Source organism: Prinia subflava, chromosome 13 (genome assembly GCF_021018805.1).
Source record: "Prinia subflava isolate CZ2003 ecotype Zambia chromosome 13, Cam_Psub_1.2, whole genome shotgun sequence".
NCBI classification, from domain to species: domain Eukaryota; kingdom Metazoa; phylum Chordata; class Aves; order Passeriformes; family Cisticolidae; genus Prinia; species Prinia subflava.
In genome coordinates, this window is record NC_086259.1 from 544,917 (window position 1) to 567,455 (window position 22,539).

Sequence of the window (22,539 nt, forward strand, 5' to 3'; positions counted from 1 at the left end):
TTGAGAAAAATCCATGCTGTGAAAAAAGCACAAGGCATTTGTGGAAAATTTAATTTGGAACAGAGTCTACCAAAGATGGCCTTAAGTATATTTTAATTAGACATATGTGTAGTATGATCCAGGCTTTGAGAAACTGGCAGCTTATGGAACAAAGGCACAAAACCAGTGCTGGATGGTTGAAGTTTCAATATTCTGGGTGTCTTCAGAACTTGCCTAACAATCCCAAAAGCTAATGCTCAGAAGGAAACAGGAAATGCAGCAAACCTTATAGCATTGTTGGCAGCATCTGGGTCTTTGGCATGTACTTTTCCAACCACAGTACCAGATGCTGCATTTTCCTGTACTTCAAAAATGTAACTTGGCTTCAAAAACACCGGTGGCTCATCGGCATCTTCCACCGCTATTTTGACTGTCACCGTGTCCTTGAAGGGCCCGTTGCTAATGAACTTGGGGTCAATGTGGACATTGGCTGCCTCTACCTTCAGGCTGTAGGACTTTTTGGTTTCATAATCTAAGGTCTGTGAGAAACAAGAAGACAGTGCGTTCCAGTCAGAGAAACCAGGCTGTAAGAGCAGCAGGAGCACCCTAGGGTTCAATGACATCAAACAAATGTGAGCATCTGTCAGCAAGCTTGGACTGAAATGTGTGTATTTAAAAACATAAAGACTCAAATGGAAGGAGCTACATTCTATGTATGGAGCAGCATAGGAAGGCACTCAAAATATCACCACAGAGTCCTGGTTTTGCTCTTTGCTTGCTGTACCACTGAGGAAATTCCCATCTATACTGGGAAAATTAACCTTGTCTCCATGCAGCTTTCCAGGCAGCACAAAAGTGCAAGGAATGGGAAAGGGGTTCCCAAAAGAGGCCTGGCTTTATCCAGGCTGGCAGGCATTCCGTGTGGATGTGGTCTGATGTGCTCCTGGTGCACTATGAGATAGCACACAGATAAGTTAAATTATTTAGGTAGTGGGGAAAATACGAAGATGGTTTGCAGTGCTTTCATTCCTGCAGTTCTCTCCAGCCACAGAACTCATAACACTTTCCAAAGGGGAGGTGGAATAATGCCCCATGAGACAAGTTCTTTTGGGAGCCTGATCAAAGCCATGGCACCTCTGTACCTGAATTGGTAGGAAGTGGCTGCAGGGTTGCACCTCAAAATGATCACACAGGTGCCAACCACAATTCACAAATTATGTTAACACCAGAGACTGAGTGGAGTGACAACTCAGCCACATTTCAAAACACACTAAAATCCACTCCCACCTCTAGAACAGAGACAGAAATCAAACCAGGGCAGTTTTGAGCAGAGGAGACCTCTGGGTCCCTTCCTGAGGGACTGCCCTAAAGGGCAGGGCAGGGCTGAGCAGAAGTTGCCCAGGCCGACCAGAAGTTGCCCAGGCCTTCTCCTTTGAGTTCTGATTTCTCCAGGAGAGATAAATAGCTCTGAAAATACAAAGGGCAAAATGATAATGCTTCCATAATAATAAGATTTATGTTCTGCAATTTGCAATTTGGAATTAATTTGATAATGCTTTCAAAGCTCCTGCTGATGGGCTGTGTGTGAAATCCCCTCTGCTGCTTTTCCCATAGCCTGTGACTCCTTCAGAACATTATTGTGGACAATGCACAGCTGAAGAATTCAAACTATAGGGCATGAGGCTTTTCAGACTGAACATAAAGCAACAGTGAATGTCTGCTACTTATCAGCACTAGGCAAAACTTCATTAACAATGAAGCTGATGGCATCGTATTTTACCGTGACTTTTTATTATGAATTCATTTAGTGTGTGCAATTAATCCAGTGTACAGTATTTATGTAACTCTTCTTGGTTATTTTCTTCCATTCCAATTCAGCTAATGGGGAAATGGAATATTAAGAGTTAATCACACCTTGAGAAATGAATTAAGTGAAATTTGCATTTACTAATATTTTAGCTTAGGTGGTAATCCATTATTATAAATATTCTGTCAGCAACAAAGAACACTACATAGCAGTAGGCATCACTCACCTTCTTAAGCTTCACAACTCCTTCCTGAGTCTCATAATCTGTGGTGATTTCAAACATGTCCATGCCATCTCCATCGATGATGCTGTAAGCCACCAAGCCATTCTCTCCAATGTCAGGATCTTTGGCCTTCACTCTCCCCACTTCCTCTCCAGGGACAGCCGCTTCCGACACTGACATCTGGTACACACCTGGAGCAGGGAGAACAGGGAGACATGTGCCCTGGGTGAGCAGGCTGCTCCCCACCTGTGTGTTTACTCTTTGAACTTGTGAGTTGCCAACAAACACAGTGATTTTGGGCATTTTCAACCCCCTGAGGGATTGTTGTATTCTGTTCTGTTGTAAAGAGCTTTGAGCGGCAACTCAGCTGTGAAACCTTAACCCACATGGATAATGTATGGAACATGACTCCCTCCCTGTTACCCCTCTGCTCAAGGAGGTGCTGGAAAGGACAACCAATCACTCAGAATGCAGAAATCATGGCATCAAGATACCATGGATAGCAGGGATGTTATTACAAAACTGGAAGGAAAACTCTCCCTCACAGGGCTCATGGTAAAACCTTCACCTCTGTTTCATTTCTACGTGTTCATTCAAGAGCCATAAATTACGTAGAGTGAATTGGATAAATCCTGTCTGCTATGCTGACTAAAGTATGAATCTGCTGCTTTCTATGGCTTGAATTTGGAGTGTGAATGTAGGACAACAATGATTATTAAAATTTCACACCACAGAGATGTATGCATGTACACAGTATGTACCAATTTGTCTGGGATTTCACACCAAACAAAATATGGGTTTCCCACAGCAAGCTCCAGTAGGAAAATCATCCCCAAACATCCCACAGGTGTTTCCCTGGGTATTCAGGGACACCAGAGGAGATCAAAATGGTTCCTTGATAAATCTCTCTCCAACAGTTGTCTTTTAGGCAGTATTGATTCCAGAAATTTCCCAACCCCCTCCAGAGTTCAGATAACATAACCTGATCCTAAATATATAAATCTATGTCAGCATTTTCTGTTGCATCATCAGCAGTAATAAATTGGGGAGGAAAAAAAAAGGGTGATAAAATTATCTAATTTATTCCCCTTTGTAATTGCCCTTTTTTGCTCTATGGGCACCCTAGGAACATTAGGAGACTTACACCAGGCAGAGACTTGGCTCATTACCCATAAAAACAATTGCCACATGTCATTGAAATAAGTCATTAACTCCAGTCACAAAGAACCCAAAACTTAAGCACATAACTCATTAACAGCTTGAGCAATGAACATTAAAAAAAAAAAGAAAAAAAAAAGGAAAATAAGAATAAAATATCAATCATTTGGCTGTTTATGCAGACAGCTAAACCCTGGTTTTGAGTTACAAAGCATTCCCAATTCAGATTTAACCTCAGGGTGAATAATTAAGTAGAGGAACTGCTTTTGGGCATTTCTAATAATTTAAAATGTTCTTGCAAAACACTCAGTAAAGGGGCTTGAATTCATAGAGAAAAGTCCAACATTTGAGGGACTTAATGAAATAATGTATTCTGGTGTCTCAGGTTATGATCTGGAGTGAAAAGGCTTGTTTGTAAGGTATGTAAAATCTGATTCTTTTGGATTTAATCCTTTTCTTTTTGAAGGCTAGATAATGCTGACACAGATTTTTACATTCAGCTCTTGCATGAGGGGCCAGGGAGCTGCAGCACTGGAAGAAGATCTGTTAGAGCTGGTAGAGGGATGACCAGGATGTGTCAGGGTCAGAAGTGCTGCTCAGAGGAGAAACACAGTGGGCTGAGATGATGTCTGCACAGCACTCAAAAAACCTCAAATCCACAGAGAGATAAGATGCAGAACAGAAGTGTGGGCCCATTAATGTACTTCCACCCAGCTGTGAAGGCTGAGTCTGGTAATGTCAACCCTGATTCATTTTACATGTGAAAAGTAAATTGCTCAGGTATAAAAAAATTGCTGTATTTGACCTCCATTAATACAATTTAACAATTAAAAAATGTAATTGTGCTAAATTTAGTTTGCTTTGCCATGGTAAATATGAGTCTTGAAGAATATATATATGTCTGTCTGCTCATATAAATTATAACAGCATGGCCCAGTAGCTTCAAAAATCAAGCAGAGGGTCAGGAATCTTTGCAATTTAATCCTGGCCCTAAAAATGTTTCACTTTGCAACACAAAGCAAATAATCCAGATATTAAAGTTCCATATGTTACCAGCAAAAAATGAGGAATTAATACTTCTTTATTCACGTGTGCTGCAATAATCCATCAACTGTTGCCTCCTCAAGCCTTGTGTGTGTCTGATACTTCACAAGCATGGGTCCTGGTAGGAAAAGTGAGAAGGATTTGGTTGGTACTTACTCTGTGGGAACTTTGGTGGGTTGTCGTTGACATCTGTAAGTGTAATTGTCACTTTGGTTGTCCCTGAGAGGCCTCCCATGTGTCCTCCCATGTCCTTGGCCTGTATCACCACGTGGTACTCCTCCTTGGCTTCTCTGTCCATGTTGGGAAGGGCAGTTCGGATGATTCCTGCAGGCACAAAGGAAGGTGGCACACACAGACGTAGTGAAAACCTGGCTGGTGCACTTGAAGTGCATTAAACACAGCAATATTTGCAGTGATGGTGGAGGTTCTGTTTTCCCTGCATTGCTGTGAGGAAGGCAGCCCTAATATTCCACACAGAGGACAGGCCTGGAGAATTAGAGCTGTGCACAGAAACAGCCTTTCAATCATCACAGCATACAGAACACACAGGAATAGCAGCAAATTTCTGGTGTGAAAGCTCCAGCAAATGCCAGGAGACCAACCTGCAGCAAATGCCAGGAGACCCATCAGGGCAGGAAGCTCTGCTCAGGCACATCAGCAGCTGCACCCAGTCAGTACATTTAGTTCACTTTGATGCACTCTGGTCATGAGGTGCTACTCAAAGAAACCGTTTAGTAATACCTGTTTGAGCCTCCACCGAGAAGTAGGGCTGACCTTCAAGGATACTGTAAACCAGTTTGGCACTGTTCCCATAGGTAGGGTCATCAGCATCTGAAGCTGTTACCTGAATAACTGATGTACCTAAAAATGGAGAGCAAACACAGGAGGGAGAGTCAGAGGCAAACATGTCTGGAAGGACCATGCAGAGATGCTTTCAGTCACAGAGCAGAGCTATTCCTAAAATTTTTTATTTCTACATTTGGTAAATGAAAATCAAAATGATTTGACAATTTCTAGATGACAAAATACACTTGAACTATCCAAAATGATCTGTCAGCAGCTGTGATGTGGATTAATGTTCTAACCAGCGAAGATATAAAAGTCAGCAGTCACTCTGCACCATTATGTTTTTTCTCCCCAGTAGTTTAAGCCTTATATTGCTTTTGTCATTAGACAGCCAAACAACAGTTTTCCCTATCCATTTTTCTCAGTAAGTTTCAGACAAATCATTCCTGTAGAAATCTCTGAGACAGACACAAGCTCAAACAGGAGATGAAAATGGAATAGATGGTGAGGCAGTAACTTCCCAGCTTTATTACACAGCTCTGCCAAAGGAATGATCTTCATGTTTACCCCAGAGGATTCACACTCCATAAATTCCAGGGGACTCCTATGCTCCTTCCTAGGAGGAAAAATGGTTCTATTCTGGGAACATCTCCCAGTTAGGAGCTGTGCAGGGTTTGATCTGGACAGCAGATTAAATACATCAGGTGAATCACTGGCTGTACACGAAGTAAATTTTACTTCCCCAAGTCCTTGACAATAAGAATGAAATAAAGCCAAGATCTCCTGACAGTGCAGCACCTTCCACAAGGGCAGTGCCTTTCTGAGTACTCACCTACATTTGATCTCTCGGGCACATTGGCATGGTAGTTTTCGTGGAGAAACTCAGGCGGGTTGTCATTTATGTCTTGAACTTTGACAATGAATTCAGAAGGGGGTTCCAAAGGTCTGTTTGTGTTCCTGTCCACAGCCTGAGCTGTCAGGGTGTACTGAGCTCTCTCCTCCCGATCCAGTGTCTTGGTTGCATGGATGTTCCCTGATTTGTCATCAATAACAAAAATAATTCCTGCTCCTTCACCTGAGAGAATGTATTTAATGTTTCCGTCTCCAGAATCAATATCTGAATGAAGCTACAAAAGGAGAAACAGACACACCTTAACAAGGGGGCACACATTTCCTGGATGTGCTTATGAAACAAAGAAGTGCAGGAAATTGCTATCATTTCACAGTTTTCAACAACTGTGGCTTCCACCAGGCAACAATCCACACTCAGGGACATGCTGTGACCACATGTACCCTGCATCCAGGGCAGTTCCAGCCCAGACATGTCTCCTGCCACATGCAAGGTGCTGCTAAACCCTACATTTCAGATTTAAGGAAGAGAATACACTTAGAGAAGATACTATAGAAGGTTCTTCATTCGCATGAAGTTGGTGGGAGGAGTAATTTTTACAAAGATTTTGTACACTTCAGTAAATCATATTCTACTGAGTTGCATGTAAAAAGCTGTTAAATGACAAATGGCATGAGTAAAGTGATAAATGAGTGAGCCCAGCTGTGCCCAGGTGTGCAAGAAGGCCAGGGGCACCCTGGCATGTAGCAAGTACAATGTGGACAGGGCAGGAGCAGGGCAGTGACTGTCCCCTGTACTGAGGCCATGCCTCGAGGGCTGTGTCCAGTTCTGGGCCTCCCTGTTCAGGAAGGACCTGGAGAGGCTAGGGGGCAGGGAATGGAGCTGGGAATGGGCTGGAGCCCCAGGAGAGGCTGAGGGAGCTGGGAAGGGGCTCAGCCTGGAGCAAAGGAGGCTCAGGGGGACCTTGTGGCTCTGCACAGCTCCTGACAGGAGGGGACAGCCGGGAGGGGTCAGGCTCTGGTCCCAGGAACAGGGACAGGAGGAGAGGGAACGGCCTCAGGCTGGGCCAGGGGAGGCTCAGGGTGGAACCAGCAGGAATTTCCCCATGGAAAGGGAGCTCAGGCCTTGGCAGGGGCTGCCCAGAGAGGTTTGGAGTGCCCATCCCTTAAGGTGTCCAAGGAAAGGCTGGAGGTGGCACTGAGTGCTCTGGGCTGGGGACAAGGTGGGGATGGGAACAGCTGGGACTGCCTGGGCTGGGAGGGCTTCTCCAACCTCAATGGTTCTGGGATTCTGTGTGATTCTGTGACTGCCATCTTGTTTTTAATTACACCCTCTCTAATATAGAAGAAGCAACAAATGCTTACTAAACATTCTTAATCCCACAACCAGTGCACACTTCAGTTTGATGAATGAGGGAAACATTGAGCCAAATTACAGATTCATTGATTTTTTTATTGACAGCTACAAATTGCATCATTTTAAACCAGAATACCCCACACGGTATTTGCTGACATTGATCCTGTTTCTTCACTCTTTTTGTGCTGGGGTTAAGTCAATAGCATTCTGCTGCTCATTTAGAAACTGGCAAATATACTGGTTTATTTATCTGTTTGTATTTTACTAGTATTAGACAGTAGCAGAATAAAAAATCAGTCCAGGATGTGTGTACATGCACACATGCACACAGATATTTACCTCCCTCTCTACATAGCCCTCAATATATTTAATTTTACTGATAATTCAAAAATGAGAGGATAAAAAGATACCTATTTTACTGAGCTACAGGGTTAGACATTCAACTTTTAATTGCTGTTTTTAAGGACTTGAGAATTATATTCTTGAGACATATTTTTGCCAAGTTGTTGGTGTGGTTCTCAGCTGTTTTGCTGAGTAATAGCCTGCATACTTTCATTCAAGGACTGCTGAAGTCAATGGAAATATTTGTATTGACTTAGGCAGTATTTTGCTTAGCACCTAAACTGAGCTACCAGAAAATGAAGAAACAGCTTATACAGCACAAAGGCAACAGCAAAAAAAAAAAAACCAACCCCCCCCCCCCGCAAAACCCCAACAACAATAAAAAGAAACAAACAAACAATTAAAAAAACCCCAAAAAACCCAACAAAAAAACAACAACAAAAACAAACAAACAAAAAAACAAAACCCACAAAACCCCCTCAAAAAAAAATTTAATCAATGGCTGAAAAAAGAATTCTTTCTTACCCTTCCTACCAGCACAGGATCTGGTCCCGTGTACTCCTCTATCACAAAGAACTGGTTCCACACCCAGCCTCTTTTGGAACGGTGCAGGACCTGTCCCTCCTTGCCCTTCTCGTGGTGCCCGTGCAGCGAGGGCCGGGAGTGGTTGAGCCTCTCCGTGGTCAGGGCCTGGCTGTAGCACAGGACCCCCAGGCAGAGGAGAGCGGTGTGTAAACAATGGTCCTCCTTCATTTTTGGTTATTGTGTAGGCACAGGAGTATCTGAGAATCTACCCCTTCCACCTTGGAAGTCAGAACGTCTGGGGCCACTGAGGAGTTTCAGACCAACTGTTGTGCACACAGGATGCCACCACGCATTAAAGACATCACCTTAATGCTCTGCAGCTTCCCAGCTCAGCTCCTGGAAGAAGGGAAAATGCAAAAAATCATCAGTTCTTTGAGGACGTAGTATTTAGCCAAACAAAACTGGGACTTCCTTGGTAAATATCGAGATAAGATTAAAATAAATACATCAATACTGATGAAATCTTGAGTAATGAACAATTTGGTGTTTTGCTACATGGAGCTGCCACCTTGCAGAATCTCCTAGCTGGCTGGTTTGACCACTCAGTGTCTGGAAGTTAAAAGATAGATAGGGAATCATATTTTCTCATGATTCTTTCAAATAGATTTAGCCCAAGATACAAGCTAACTGTAGAAATACCTAATTTAGATCTAATCCCTCTTTGGAGCTTAGATATAAGCCTTAGATATAAGCTGCTAAGGCAGAGGTCCAGATATAAGGGAGATCCCAAGACTTATCAGGAATGCAATATTACTCCACCAGCCCTTTCATGATCAACAGATCCTTGTGCTGAACATAACCACCTCTGTTTTTTCTGGGCAGGAGCAGGGACTGGCAGAGCTCCAATGAGCTCCCGTTTGGATTTAGACCCTGGAAGCACCTCTGAGGATCGAGGCACCATCAGTACTGATTGCCAATGTGCTGCTCTGGGCTGGCACAATAAATGCCACAAGCCAATAAAAATGCATTCAGATATTTCTGATAGTATAATAATTGATTTAACTATTTATTTCTACTTTCCCTGGGTGTCAAATTACCATGAAATAGAATAGATCAATATGTTGATCTCCTACTTTCTAATACTTCTTAAAAACACTAGGTCAGATTTAATATTTGAGGGAGAAATTGCATAATATAGTGAAACCTGAACTAAGCAGCCCTCAATCCATCACAAAGGCCACTTTCACTTGTCCCTGGGGTTTCAAACATATTCTCCTTGAATCTTTACACAACAACAAATTTTACAAGGTCCCTACAATGTTTGGTTTAGTTTTTAGTGTGAGTCACTTTACTCTTCTGCAAGATGCTGATACAAATCTTGATGTTATATTTACACAGGCAAATATATAAATATGTGCTACCATCAGCTGTAAAACAGAATGATTTTTAAATGTGAAATTAGGAGATCTTAATGGTATTTTCAATAGAGAAAATGTGAATATAGGCAAAAAGCTTGAAGTTACAGCACATTCTGTATCTCTAGAGACAAACATCTCACTAGTCCCAAACCCACTCATTCGTTTGTCTTTCTTACATCCTAAGCAGTCATGTCCTCTTTCCACATCCTTTTTACAGTTACATAAAAATACATTGGCTGACAGGGGCTCATGAATAAGAAATGAAATATTTGGGTTTATTTCCTCAAAAAAGATCAGCTTTCAATTTTATTTTACTGAAAACTGAAATCACCTCAATCACAGCACCAAACTAGCTTCAGCATAATGAGTAAAATCACATTCTCACACATAGACAGAAATATAGTCTGGCTTTCCCAAGCTTATTTATTAAATAGCTTTGTTGTATCCATGTAACTTTTTCCTGTTGTTACATGATGACACATTACAGATTAGTCATACCAGCACGGAAGACAGGAAAAGGAAAACAATCCCCATGATTTTGCTCAGGAAAATGCTTTTACTTTGACACAATGTATGTGTGTGAAATGTGCAGCATTAGGTCTGTGGTTTCTATTTCATGTCTCCTTCTTGCTGAGGGGTAAAAACAATGTAAAACTTGAGGGCATGAAAACTGAGATTTCACCTATTTTGGACACTTGTTTTGCACCTGGCTTTGCATAGGAAAGAAAAAAAAAAAAAAAAGAAAAAAAAAAAAGCTATGGGGTTTGTGCTGTAGGGATCACTCATTTGCAGCAGTTAGAGGGGACTGGGCTCCTGGAATGTTATAAAGAACCTACATACTCCAAACATGAAATAAGAAGACATTCCTGGGACAGCTGTGCATTTCTAAACCTGCTGTGAAAAAAAAAAAGTGTAAATAAACTGCTTATGTTAATAGATTTGGGGTGCATTTGAAAATTAAACTCACCAATAGTCATTCATCATAGTCATGATCTAGCATCACAGAATGATCTTAGCTACAGAGATAAGTAAACAAATCCCCCTACTCTTCCCCAAGTCCTCAATTCTGTTATGTGAACCAGTAAACACTTTATAAAGCTGCTTAACCAGAATGGCAGAGCAAAGCTGATACACACACTGCTTATTATCAACTATTCAAGTGTGAAGTTCTGGAAACAAAATGTTAATCACAGATCCATGCTTATTTACTAACAAGGATTTAAAGCAAAAACTGTTTGCTATCTTTTGTTTTATCCTCTACATATCCATGTACAGAGATGAAATAATAAGGCTCCAGGTCTTCAAGTTAAAGAAAACTATTCTCTCTCATCCACTACTTCAGAGAATACCAGAATCTCAGCATGGTTTGGGCTGGAAGGGACCTTAAAGCTCATCCTGTTCCACCCCAGCCATGGCAGGGACACCTCCCCCTGTCCCAGGCTGCTCCAGCCCCAGTGTCCAACCCGGCCTTGGGCACTGCCAGGGATCCAGGGGCAGCCACAGCTGCTCTGGGCACCCTGTGCCAGGGCCTGCCCACCCTGCCAGGGAACAATTCCTGATTCCCAAGATCCCACCTAACCCTGCCCTCTGGCACTGGGAGCCATTCCTTATGTCTTGTCCCTCCAGCCCTTGCCAATTGTCTCTCTCCATCTTTCCTGCAGCTCCTCCAGGCCCTGCAAGGCCACCCTGAGGTCACCCCAAAGCTTCTCCTGTGCAGGTGAGCAATGCCAGCTGTGCCAGCCTTTCCTCCCAGCAGAGCTGCTCCATCCCTCTGCTCATCCTGGAGCCTCCTCTGGGCTCTCTCCAGCAGCTCCAGGTCCTTGCTGTGCTGGCCCAGCTCTGCAGGTGGGGTCTCACACGAGGGGGCAGAGGGGCAGAATCCCCTCCCCTGCTGCCCACACTGGGGCTCAGCCCAGGGCATGGGGGTTCTGGCTAGGCCAGGTCCACTTGGGCTAAAAACAAGTCCCTAAGGCTGTTTGTAGCAATTGCTTCTGGTTTGGGTTATAAAGGCAAAGGGCTCCGTGCTGGCAGCAGTTCCAGGCTGGCTCTTTAGGAAGTGGTCCCCAGGTGAGACAGGATCCAGGAAAGCTGGAGCTGCAATAATGTGTCCCTGGCCTCCCCATGCCCCTTCTCCCCTCCTGGAGTTCATGCTCTGCTCACTCATGTCGTGTTCACTCCAGCAGTAAAACCTCTGACTATTATCCTCAGAAAACCTAAAATAGCATAAATCAACAGTCTTCCACTGAAGGCTGTGAAATTACTTAAATTCAAACCAGCTACAGTCTGGATTTTCATGAACTACTTGTATTCTAAAAGACAAGGTGCACAAGATGCTCTTAAGTTAAAGTTAAAATAAACTTCATTAAAAAATGAAGCAGTAGCAGTAGCAAAAAAAACCCCCAAAACCCCCCACAAAACAACAAAACACCCCAAATCTCTTTTTCCTGCTTCCTTTATTTTCCAAACAATCTGTTTAAAACATTTCAAGCATTTCAATATTAACTCAGCTGCTGAAAGCCTACAGTTTCTTTCTACTTCAAGCAGAAAACATGGAAAAACAGCTGAACAATTTTAAAGGTAATTCCTTTTCCTTTTGGGGAAAAATACCTCATAATCCCAAGAGTTTGATATATAAACGTGAGGATGGAAATTGTTGCAGCTGCTGGGCTGCTGCTCCAGTGACCATCTGAAAATTCTGTGTGCAGCACTTGGATTCAGGCACTGCACAGATTTGTCTGATTTGTCATGAATTGTTGCAGCCTTTTTTAAAAAGTCACAATTTTTAGGGCATTTGGGTATCTCTGCCCATAGATTATAATCCTCAACTGCAGCAATCTTGTCTCAGTGGCTCAGTTGACCAAACTGCAGCACGGTGCTGCTTTTGTCTGGGACAGAGTTAATCTTCCTCCTGGCAGCTGCTCCAGTGGCATTTTGGATTTAGGAAGAGGACGATGCTGATAACACACTGAAGTTTGGGTTGGTGTGGGCAGTGTTTACACTGAGTCAAGGACTTTTCAGCTTTCAGCAGGCTGCAGGGCAGGCACTGAGGGCTGGGACTGGACAGCTGGGATAACTGACCCAACCTGGCCAGAGGAATATTCCAGACCATTCCACTGAGGAAGCCCATAACCTGGCGGGAGCTGGCCAGGGCTCTCTCAGGAGCTGGCTGGGCACAAGTCTGTGAGTGGTGAGCAACTGCAGTGTGCATCACTTGTTTTGTATATTCAAATTCTTTCCTTATTGTTTTTATCACTATTTTCTTCCTTTTCTGTCCTATTAAAGTGTCTTTATCTCAAACCACAAGTTTTCTCACTTTTACTCTCCCAAATCTCTGCCCCGTCTCTGCGGAGGAGCAGGGAGTGAGCAGTGCCTGTGTGGTGCTCAGCTGCTGACTGGGGTTAATCCTTCACAACAAATATCCTGATTTTTTACATTATTGTTTAGAACTGCAACATATCATTTTGAAATCCCAAATTTTCCTAACAAATTTGTAAGAAAAGCTGTTTTCCACTTCTTTGAGCATAGTGGATTTCAAGTTTCATAAAAACATAGAATATCCTGAGTGGGAAGGGACCCACCAGGATCATGGATCCAGCTCCTGTCCCTGCCCAGGCCCCCCAACAATCCCCCCTGTGCACCCCTGGCAGCGCTGTCCAAAGGCTCCTGGAGCTCTGGCATTCCCTGGGGAGCCTGGGCAGTGCCAGCACCTCTGGGGGGAGCAGAACCTGTCCCTGCTCTGCTCTGAGCCTGTCCTGGGCCAGCTCCAGCCACTCCCTGGGTGCTGTTCCTAGCCCAGAGCAGAGCTCGGAGCTGTGTGGTCCACACAATGTCACCCAGGTCTGAATGACTGCTCCAAGATATCAACAGCAAAAAATGAAGAGGCAGCAGAGATGATTTCAATGACAAGAGCAGCGGCGGAAGTGAAGTCTAACTAACTTTAAATTCCTTTCATTATTTTTATAGCAACAATAATCCCCAGCGTTCATGATGATTTCCTGTGTACTATTAAATGACCATATGCCAAATTATAATAGACTAAACAATTTTTTTCTGATTTGTCTGGGTCATAACTTCTGGATGATGCATTAAAATAGCAATTGTTCTCAGGAATACATTTGGCAGAAGGCAGCCAAGATCACAGTGTTGCAATATAATAATGGATGATTATGTTCTGAAATGTTTTGCAAAAGTATCAAGTAAATATAGGAAACTCCCAGTCAAAATGAGATTTTAGCTGTAATTAGAATTAGCTGAAAAGATGAAGGATTTATTCTACCATAATTTTATCATGAGGCAAGGACATGAATAGCTTTTTAATGGCAGAATAAATATTGGATCATATTAGTTCTGGAGTTGAGAGTGTCTCAATTTTGGGCAGAGGAGTGGAGGTGAGGCACAGCTAGAGGAGCCCTGGGAGGCAAGGAGGGACCTGCAGTGGCCAAGTGATGTCCCCAGCTGGGCAGGGACCTTTACCCATTGGATCAGGCTCTGCAAAGCTTCCCAGAACCTGGACAGGTTCCTGCTTTAGGGACGGGGCTGTTCTGGGAACCCCAGGGCTCCCACTGCACACTTTGACCTCATTTCTCAGCACAGTGTGAACCTTCCCCAGACACTGCAAGTTCCGTGGGCTCATGAAAAATGAGCAGCTCCCACTGAAAGCAGGTGGGGAACAGATCTCCAGATCCCATATTCAGTTGAGTCCCACTGCTTAATCTTTAGGGCATATCACAAATATAATTGCTTTGGGAGTTTTCAATAAAACACACAAGGTGAGGGATGTGGAAGAGTTCTGTGCACAAGGGATTCATTTTTCCTGTGCATTGATAAGTGTGGGAGGAGTTCAGCCTGCTATGCACCTTTATCCTCCAGCAGACTGCTCCATGCAGACCCCTGATGCTTACCAATTTTCAAGAAATTTTTAAGAAAAGATTTTTGAAGGATACAAGTTCTTGTTGCAGAAAGCGATTCAGCTCTAACCAGTCAGTCTCCCATATTTAACATTTGATTTTTTCCTCTTTAACAAAATGTTGTTCTCTTCCTTGAGTCAGTTCAAGAAAATTACATAAAAAAGTAAATTGATAGCCCATTCCTTATTGTTTATGGAACAAGAAAAAACATCAGGAATCAGTACCTTGCACATTTAAGTTAATTCTCTCAATTACTTTTTGATTTTAAACTGTTCTGCATTATCAGACCAATCTTTGAATAGTCTTTAGCTTGAACTTCATGACAAACTTGTGCAAAAGAGGGCCTCTCACTTTATTTACACAAAACAATATGATGATATCAAGATCTGCTTTGCAACACATTCAGTTGCATGACACATATGGCAAAGCCAGTTCTTCAAATAAACCCATTCGTCCTGAAAATGGCTGAAATTTTAAATTCTAGGTGTGCTAAATTTGGACAAGACTCAAATTAGGATTATTATATTTTTCTACTGGAACTAGAAACAAGGCTGAATTTACCCTTAAGCAGAATTAAGGGAGGTGCAACACTGATAGGTCAAAATTTGCAAGGTCTCCTTTCAAAGAACAGCTGAACTAGGAGATGAGACAAAATCACCTTTCAGCGGTACCCCAGCAGTTTAGGGCTTCCTGTGTATTTCCAGTCAGGAGATCATCCCACTGGGAGATGGAGTTTTGCCTCCTCAAATGAACCTCTTCTCCCAGGGCAGCACTGGGACACAGCACCTGTACAGTTCCGTCTCTCAGGGCCAGCACCATGGGCCTCACTCGTCCCTTGTGAAATAGGAGAATTAAAAACTGAAGGACTCCCTCTGCATCAAACTGAGCCCATGCTTGTCAGCAACCCCAGAGTCTGGTCATGTGTGTCTGAATTTACTGGGAATCAGGCACCAGGAGCGTGGAATGCCAGGACAACTGATAGAGAGAAGGTTTAGAGAAGATATTAGGAAAAAAGATTGTTCCCTGGCAGGGTGGACAGGCCCTGGCACAGGGTGCCCAGAACAGCTGTGGCTGCCCCTGGATCCCTGGCAGTATCCAAGGCCAGGTTGGACACTGGGGCTGGGAGCAGCCTGGGACAGTGGAAGGTGTCCCTGCCCATGGCAGTGGTGGAATGGGATGAGTTTTATGGTCCTTTCCAACCCAAACCGTGCTGGAATTTTTTAATAAAGGCCAGTGTGCACTGGTCTCATGTAAAATGTTTTGTTTAGATGACAAGGACTCTGAATTCTATACATTCCTGTTGTATATGTAACTGGTAAATCTCCTTTTTCCCAGTGTGTGATGCCAAAGCAGACCAGCAGCCAGTAAGTCCCTGTGAGCCCCTCTGCAGCTCAGGGTCCCTCTTGCTGGAGCACATTCCAGGCCTCACTGGAGAGAACAGCAAACAACCCTCATCTGAATGCAAATTGATATAAAGTTTTCTGTGCCATTCACAAAACATAATTAGTCTTATGAGACAAAAGTATTTATTCCAGAAAAGGAAATTCTTCATATTTAAAGATACTTGGGGGGAAAAAATCTTTTAGTTATTGCACTGAATAATGAGAACCTCACACTCCCCCAGTTCATGTTCTGTGTTTTGCATGGGAGCTCTTTACACTGCAATGTAAAGGATTAGAATTTGAGGCTGCAGTTCTGCAGAGATAAGTATATACATAATTTTATATATAACTTTATTGAAACAAACAGCCAAGATTCTAGAGGTATCCTACCACAGAGGAATTCTAGGTCATGGCAGGATTTGTATGTACTAAATACAGAAGTGAAATCTTTACAGAGCTGCTGATTTTCATCTTGACAATAGAAGTTGCTTCAAAAATGCTAAGCAAGTTTTGTAGAATCCTATTCTGAGTTCTGTAGAATCCTATGAAAGGAAATCTTAATCCTTTGCATTTTTAAATTATGTTTTCTAGCACTGTATTGGATTACTGAGATGTTTAAAGCCAATAATCCCCAGCTGCTCTAAAGAAGAGTTTTTGAAATGTAGCCACGTTTTCCTGTAGCAGCTTTGAGACTCAGTATTATGAAACCATAGACAACGCCAGAAAATGATGGCCCTTTGAAAACAGAAGTTATTGTGCAGGGAAGAGGAAGAGAAATAACCCCCTGAGCAGTGTGATGTGCTATCAGCATCCACCTCTGAATTCATCATGGAAGGAGGACATTTTTCCCAAGCTTTGGTTTAATTTTTACTTGTTGGGGAAGGGTGAGATTGCTGCTTGCTGTAACTCATATAAAGCAGGGGAAAGCAGGAAGACAACTTAGTACATTATGGAGTGAATGACACAGAAATAAGCCTGAGAGAATGATATTAAAAGGCCTGGGAAATGAAAAATGGCTGTAAACAGAGTTTTACATTTACTTGCTGCCCTGGGGAGATCCACTTAAGATAAATGTGACAGAGGCTGTCTGGTTTTAAGCATAAACTCTACAGGAAAACAACCAGCATAAGAAAGGTAGTCTTATTAAAGAACATAGTGATTGATAGAGTAATTTCAAGTAATGAATAAGCTTTTGTTAGAGTTTATTTTAAATAGTAATTGTGTTCTTGTGCTTCTCAGACAAACTGGAATTCTCATAATTCCCTGGATGCTCCAAGGCCAGCGAGGCTGCAGCCCAGCCTATGCTAGTCTCAGTCATTTTGTTATGACATGAATGGCCATCAGTGACACCCTGAGGAAGACACAAATGACAACTAAAGTCAACTCACTTACAACTACTTATGCTGTATTTACACGCTAAGCCAACCCTGAATATGTTTTCCCCTAAGAATTGATATATATGAGTATCTGAATAACACTTGTGATGTGACTGATGGTCTCTTTGTTTGTGGTTTGTGCCAAAAATGAGACAGAAATGTGCCAGAAATGAGACAGAAAGTCAAGATTAAAGAGTGAAAACCTATTAAAAACTTATGATTGCAGGCAGGTCTATGGAGCTCCCAAACCAAGGCAGACAGAATTCCAGGCAGGAGTCCATTTCTGCTCAGATCCATAACCTCTTGCTGAAGGGCTGGCAGCCCTCACATGAGCAGAAATCTAAATTCAGTCCGTGGTACTGCACTTACAGCTTCATTTCCAGAGGCAGCTTCAGCAGTGCTGCCCAAATGCCAGACTGCTAAAGCATCCTGGGTGGTCTTTGTGTGGTCACTGTGTTCCTCTACAAAACATTCTTCCACTTTGAATTTAATCCTACTGGACTCCTCAATCCCCATGTCCCCCTCAAGTAGGAAAGTTCCTGATGAAAGACTTCCACATCATGAGTCTTTTAGAGAGGTTCCCATTGCAGCCCCTGGAATTTATCTTTATAAAACTCAACAAGTTAGGGAATTACTGAGAGTCTCCTTTACAAATACATTTGCTAAAGAGAGAAGATGCGAGCTAAATTACCAATCAAAAGCCTTCTCCTTTCCTCAGCTTTCTTGGAGCTGCAGAAGGAAGAGCTCAGATCCTTCAGCTGTGCCCATGGAAGGTTCTTTTTTTGATAGCTTGCTTAACTACTCCAGTTTAGTGCAAATTTCTTCCATAAAGAGCATAAAAGCCACTTTGAGATTTCTGAATGAAAAATTGAATCAATAATTAATTTCTGCCTAGGCAAAGATTGTCCGTGAGGAGACCAATTTTGGCTCAAAAGCATGAGATAACAACCTCAGAATATTCAAACACCTTCCTAAAGCAGCCTCAATGGCACTAATAAAGGAGACCATCACTGTTTAAATACCTAATGGAAGGCTACAGCTGAAAAGACCAAATATTCACATTTCTATTATTATTTGCAACCCATTAAATCATGAGATTATAATTAAAAACAATATTTGCATGAGTCTTCTCTGAGATGCCTTGCTGTAATTAGTCACCATAGAATATTTCCATTTAATCTAAAAACCCCCAAGTACACAAACACAAAGAAAACATCACCTTCATTAAAACAGCTTCCTTTTGGCTTCCTGATCTGCTCTGAGCACAAATCAGAGGAATTAGATGGATTTTTAGTGTCCATAGGCTGTAAGGACTGAGGCATATTTCCCAACTTTATATTGCAAACCCAAAAATCCAGCAACGGGTGCTAGGATGATGCAAAGACATGCAAAGCAAACAAATAAATGCAATAATAGCACAAAAAAGACAGGCACAAAAAAGACAGGCTGGTGTCAGCTTGCAATTAAAATTTGTTTTTCATTCAACTGAGCTATTTCCAAAAAATGGGCAAATTATTCAGCATATTTTTCATGAGCATAGCTCATTTTGAGTTAAACATGTTCATCACATCTTTCTAACTGACCACATGAACCACAAACACATCCCAGACCTGGCTTGGCACTATTTCTGACCTGTAATTACAGATGATGGTGACAAAACATTCAATTTCTTTTCTTGTGACAGAACCAGTAACAACAACAGATTTAAGGCAGTGCCTTGCTACAGCTGGAATGATGTTTGGTGCCATTGTTATCATGCAGAAAACACAAATTTTAAATACCTTGAACAGATATTTCACAGAGAGTTTGTAATGGGAAATTGGCCCAAAATGTGCATTTTAAAAATTACATTAGTGATATTCACAGCTAAATCTATTAATCAACTTTATTAGATCCGTTTTGGAAGTTTAAAGGATTTATAAAGGTTTATAAACACCTTTTGCCACCCTTACTCTAGTGCCAAGGGCAAGTCTAGGCCTTAAAAGTGCAATAATCAGGTCTGGTGGGGTGCATCTGTATGGGTGTGCATGTCCTGGAACACCAACCTCATCTCTGCATCTTGCACCAGCAACGTCTTCTTTAACCAGCAGGACAATATAAAAGTACTGGAGTGTGAAAGAATTTGTGTCCAGTCAGGTAAAGCTTCACCTTCCACATCAACAACAATTTTCTTATTAATGAAAGTCCCTAAAGTGCCCTTAAAAATGAGTTTGGGAAAAAAAAAAAAAAAAAAAAAAAAAAAAAAAAAAAAAAAAAGAGGAAAACCTAACATTTGATAGGACTGCTAGATTGAGAACAGTTTATTTTTTTGATCAAATGACCTCAATATGAGCCAAGTAGTGGGGAAAAATTTACATTTATAGAGGTTAAATAAATCCAAACCCCAATAAATAAAAATACTGAATGCTCCATTCACCAGGATGGGATCAGGAATTTTTTCTCCACATTAAACATGCCCTTACATTTGGCATATTTTCTGCCAAAATGTTCTTTTCAAAATGTTTCCAGGGTGATATCACTATTTCAATCCAACCAATTTCCTTTGAAGTCTCCCATAACAGTAATTAAAGAAATTGCTCTTGGAGTAATTATGTGTTTTTTTCTGGAAAAGGAACTTTTAGGATAAAGAGAGGTGAGAGAGTCTGCCACCAAACACAAACTTTCTCTAGAAATATTTGTGCTCGCTAGAAGAAGGATGGAATACTTAAAAACTTTGGACCTTTTTAGCTTTTTTAAAGGAAATGTCGAGTTCCCAGCTGAAATAAGCACCAAGCTAAAATGACTTGTGACAGTCCTGGGAGTGCAGACGGAAAGAAAATGGAAGTTGTGTCAATAGAAAGCTTTTAAATTCTATGTATTAAGCCCAAGAGGCCTGGTGGGAACTGGACAGCCAAATTGCAGTGTTAAAGCCAGTGGATGGTGAACAAGATGAAGGGGATGAAGAGCCCAGGACTGATGATCCAGTGGAAGGCACAAAATGGAACAGCCCGTAAATCCATCATGTTGGAGCCCTTGGAGACAGGGCTGCTGCAGTTAAGGAGGTTCTGCGTGTGGCCATCCATCACTCCAATGCCTCCCTTCTTTGCTCTGGGAATTTGATCAGCCCTGATAGAGGTAAATGAGGCTTTCACAGCTCCACGGAGTTTCCAAATGCATAACTTTATGTTCCAGCTGTACTTTGGCTTTGGCTTCAAGTCAGGCTAAAATTGTTAGATGCAGCATGTTGAGCATCCCATGAGTTTTTGGTGGTTTTTTCCCAGATTAAGTTCTTTTACCTTTGCTAAGGATTCCCCTTTATTTGTGGGGATTTGCCATTCACCTGATAAGCAGCACTGATTTAACCCTCAGAACAAGCTTAGCTAACCCTCACTTTATTCTCTGGCTTATTCTGGTACCTCAGACTTCACAGAATTTAAGTTCTGGTGCTTGCTGGTATTGTTCACGTTGCAAAGAATGTGGAGCTTTCCATTTAAAGCTTTTCTTTTCATTCCTTAGCTATGTTTTTCTTTATGTATGATGCTGAAACTCCCATCCTCCTTTCCTTTTAAATCTCTCTGGTATATGAAATAATGTTGCATAAGAGTAACCCACGTGGATCAGTATCGGAATCTCTTTATGGAGCCTTTACCATATCCCACCCAAGGACAGTGATACAATGCCTGTCTGCAAAGATAACCCTCTGTTTTCTCACCACTTTGGAGACCCAAACAAAGTATTTTCAACTTAAAAACTCACAAGGGTGAGCAAAAGGACGATATAAAAGAGCTTCCTGGAAATCCAGTGGTCAGAGGGAATAAAGCACCATACAGGCACCAGCTGGAGAAACTGGATCTGGGGATTCATCCAAGAACAGGGAATATCTTTCTGAGCAGACAGACATATTTCTTGTTCCAATGGATGGCTGACAGGGTAAACATTGCTATAAAAAGCTTTACATGATTTTTTGGGGGTTTTTTTAAACTCTTTGTGCAAATTTTGTGAACCTCTTCTGGCTTAATCTTCAGCAAGTGAGCTTAGAATCAGACCATGGAATGGCAAATCCATATTATAAGCAGGAAGAATAATTATGAAGGACACACACAGGCACTTGTATTATGTTTGTAAACACAGCTTTAACTAAACCCAGCTATAATATGTGACGATGTGTATAATACCAATGATGGTGTAAAAATGAAATTGCCAACAGGAACGTTTACTAAATGCTTATTTAATAATGGGGCTTAAATAAATAGTGTAAAAAATAATTTTCCACATGTTAACGTGAACTTGTTAAAATTTCAGTGCCTTGTAAGCCCTTAGGACAGTGTTGTCATTGCCTGTGACAAGCCCAAGCTGGAGCAAGCTGCCAGCACACACAGCAGGACCCAGCTGGATTCTTAGGCAGCATCAGCACTACCTTTGGCCTGCCCAGGCCTCGGGTTTGGTTAATTTATTTGGCTGTAACAAATTATCTAAGCACCAAAGCGCCATTGCCTGATTTGCTTGGGTTTTTTGGTTAGCTCAGGATGACTCTGTGCTGTAACACAAGTGGGTTTGTGTGTATGTTTGAAATTAAGGGCAAAAAATAACAATGCACTGGTCCATACACAGTGAACTACATGTACAGCCAGGAGACAGCACAGGAGGAGAGAGGAGATCTGAAAATCAGAGAAGGAGGGTGGTGGGGCTGGAAACTGCTCCCCAGGAATCAGCCATGGCACTCCTGCAGCCTGGGAGCTGCACAGAGCTCAGAGACAACATGGAGCAGAGGGTGCTGTTCAACACCCAGAAAATCATCTTTCACAGCAACACAGACTGGCATGTGACCTACAGAACCGAGGGGAAAGTGCAGCCTGAGAAGGAGGTTTGGAAACACAACACTGGCTCTGGGTGCAGGGAGAAGGATCCCTCCCTGCATTCTCTGGGGTAACCTCCCACACCCATCCTGCCTCAAGACCTCTGCCTGAGGCAGCTCCTTGATGGCTCCTTTCCATCATGAAAAGGCAGGGACTGGGAAGATCCTGTGCACTACTTTTAACTGTACATAACTTGCATAGGAGCTCAGTGTGGCTGAACTGATAATTTACTGGTTAGACTCTCTGGAATTTAGGCCAACAGAACATTCTTGGCTTTTAATTTCGGGTTTTTTGGGTTAGATGAGCTCAACAAGCTGCAGCAGATTAAACTGGTGGAGACTTCAAGGAAGCTAGACTGAGATTTGGATGTAATTCTATAACTGCTCAGAGGCAAAGCACCCAGCTGGACAAAGGGCAATGTGCCAGCCTTGTGTGAGATGTGCAGAGGAAAGAGAAGGAAGAGCACATGGGGAGCAGAGGCAGCCTGGATAACCCTAACCCAACAGAGTATCAGCCCCTGCTTAGGAGAGCGGTTTTGACAGTTATTAAAA

General features: G+C 42.4%; 1 protein-coding gene across 2 annotated transcripts in view; it reads right to left on the reverse strand.

Moving 5' to 3' along the window:
• Window positions 1-22,539, reverse strand: part of CDH11 (cadherin 11) — an 82,469-nt gene that overhangs the window by 12,384 nt on the left and 47,546 nt on the right. For both annotated transcript variants that reach the window (XM_063410557.1, XM_063410558.1), the window contains 6 exons: window positions 8,071-8,466; window positions 5,830-6,124; window positions 4,953-5,072; window positions 4,368-4,535; window positions 2,013-2,200; window positions 265-518 (listed from right to left, as the gene is read on the reverse strand). In XM_063410557.1, the coding sequence (XP_063266627.1) occupies window positions 265-518; window positions 2,013-2,200; window positions 4,368-4,535; window positions 4,953-5,072; window positions 5,830-6,124; window positions 8,071-8,298 (1,253 nt within the window). In that variant the 5' untranslated portion in view covers window positions 8,299-8,466. The remainder of the gene's footprint in view (window positions 1-264; window positions 519-2,012; window positions 2,201-4,367; window positions 4,536-4,952; window positions 5,073-5,829; window positions 6,125-8,070; window positions 8,467-22,539) is intronic.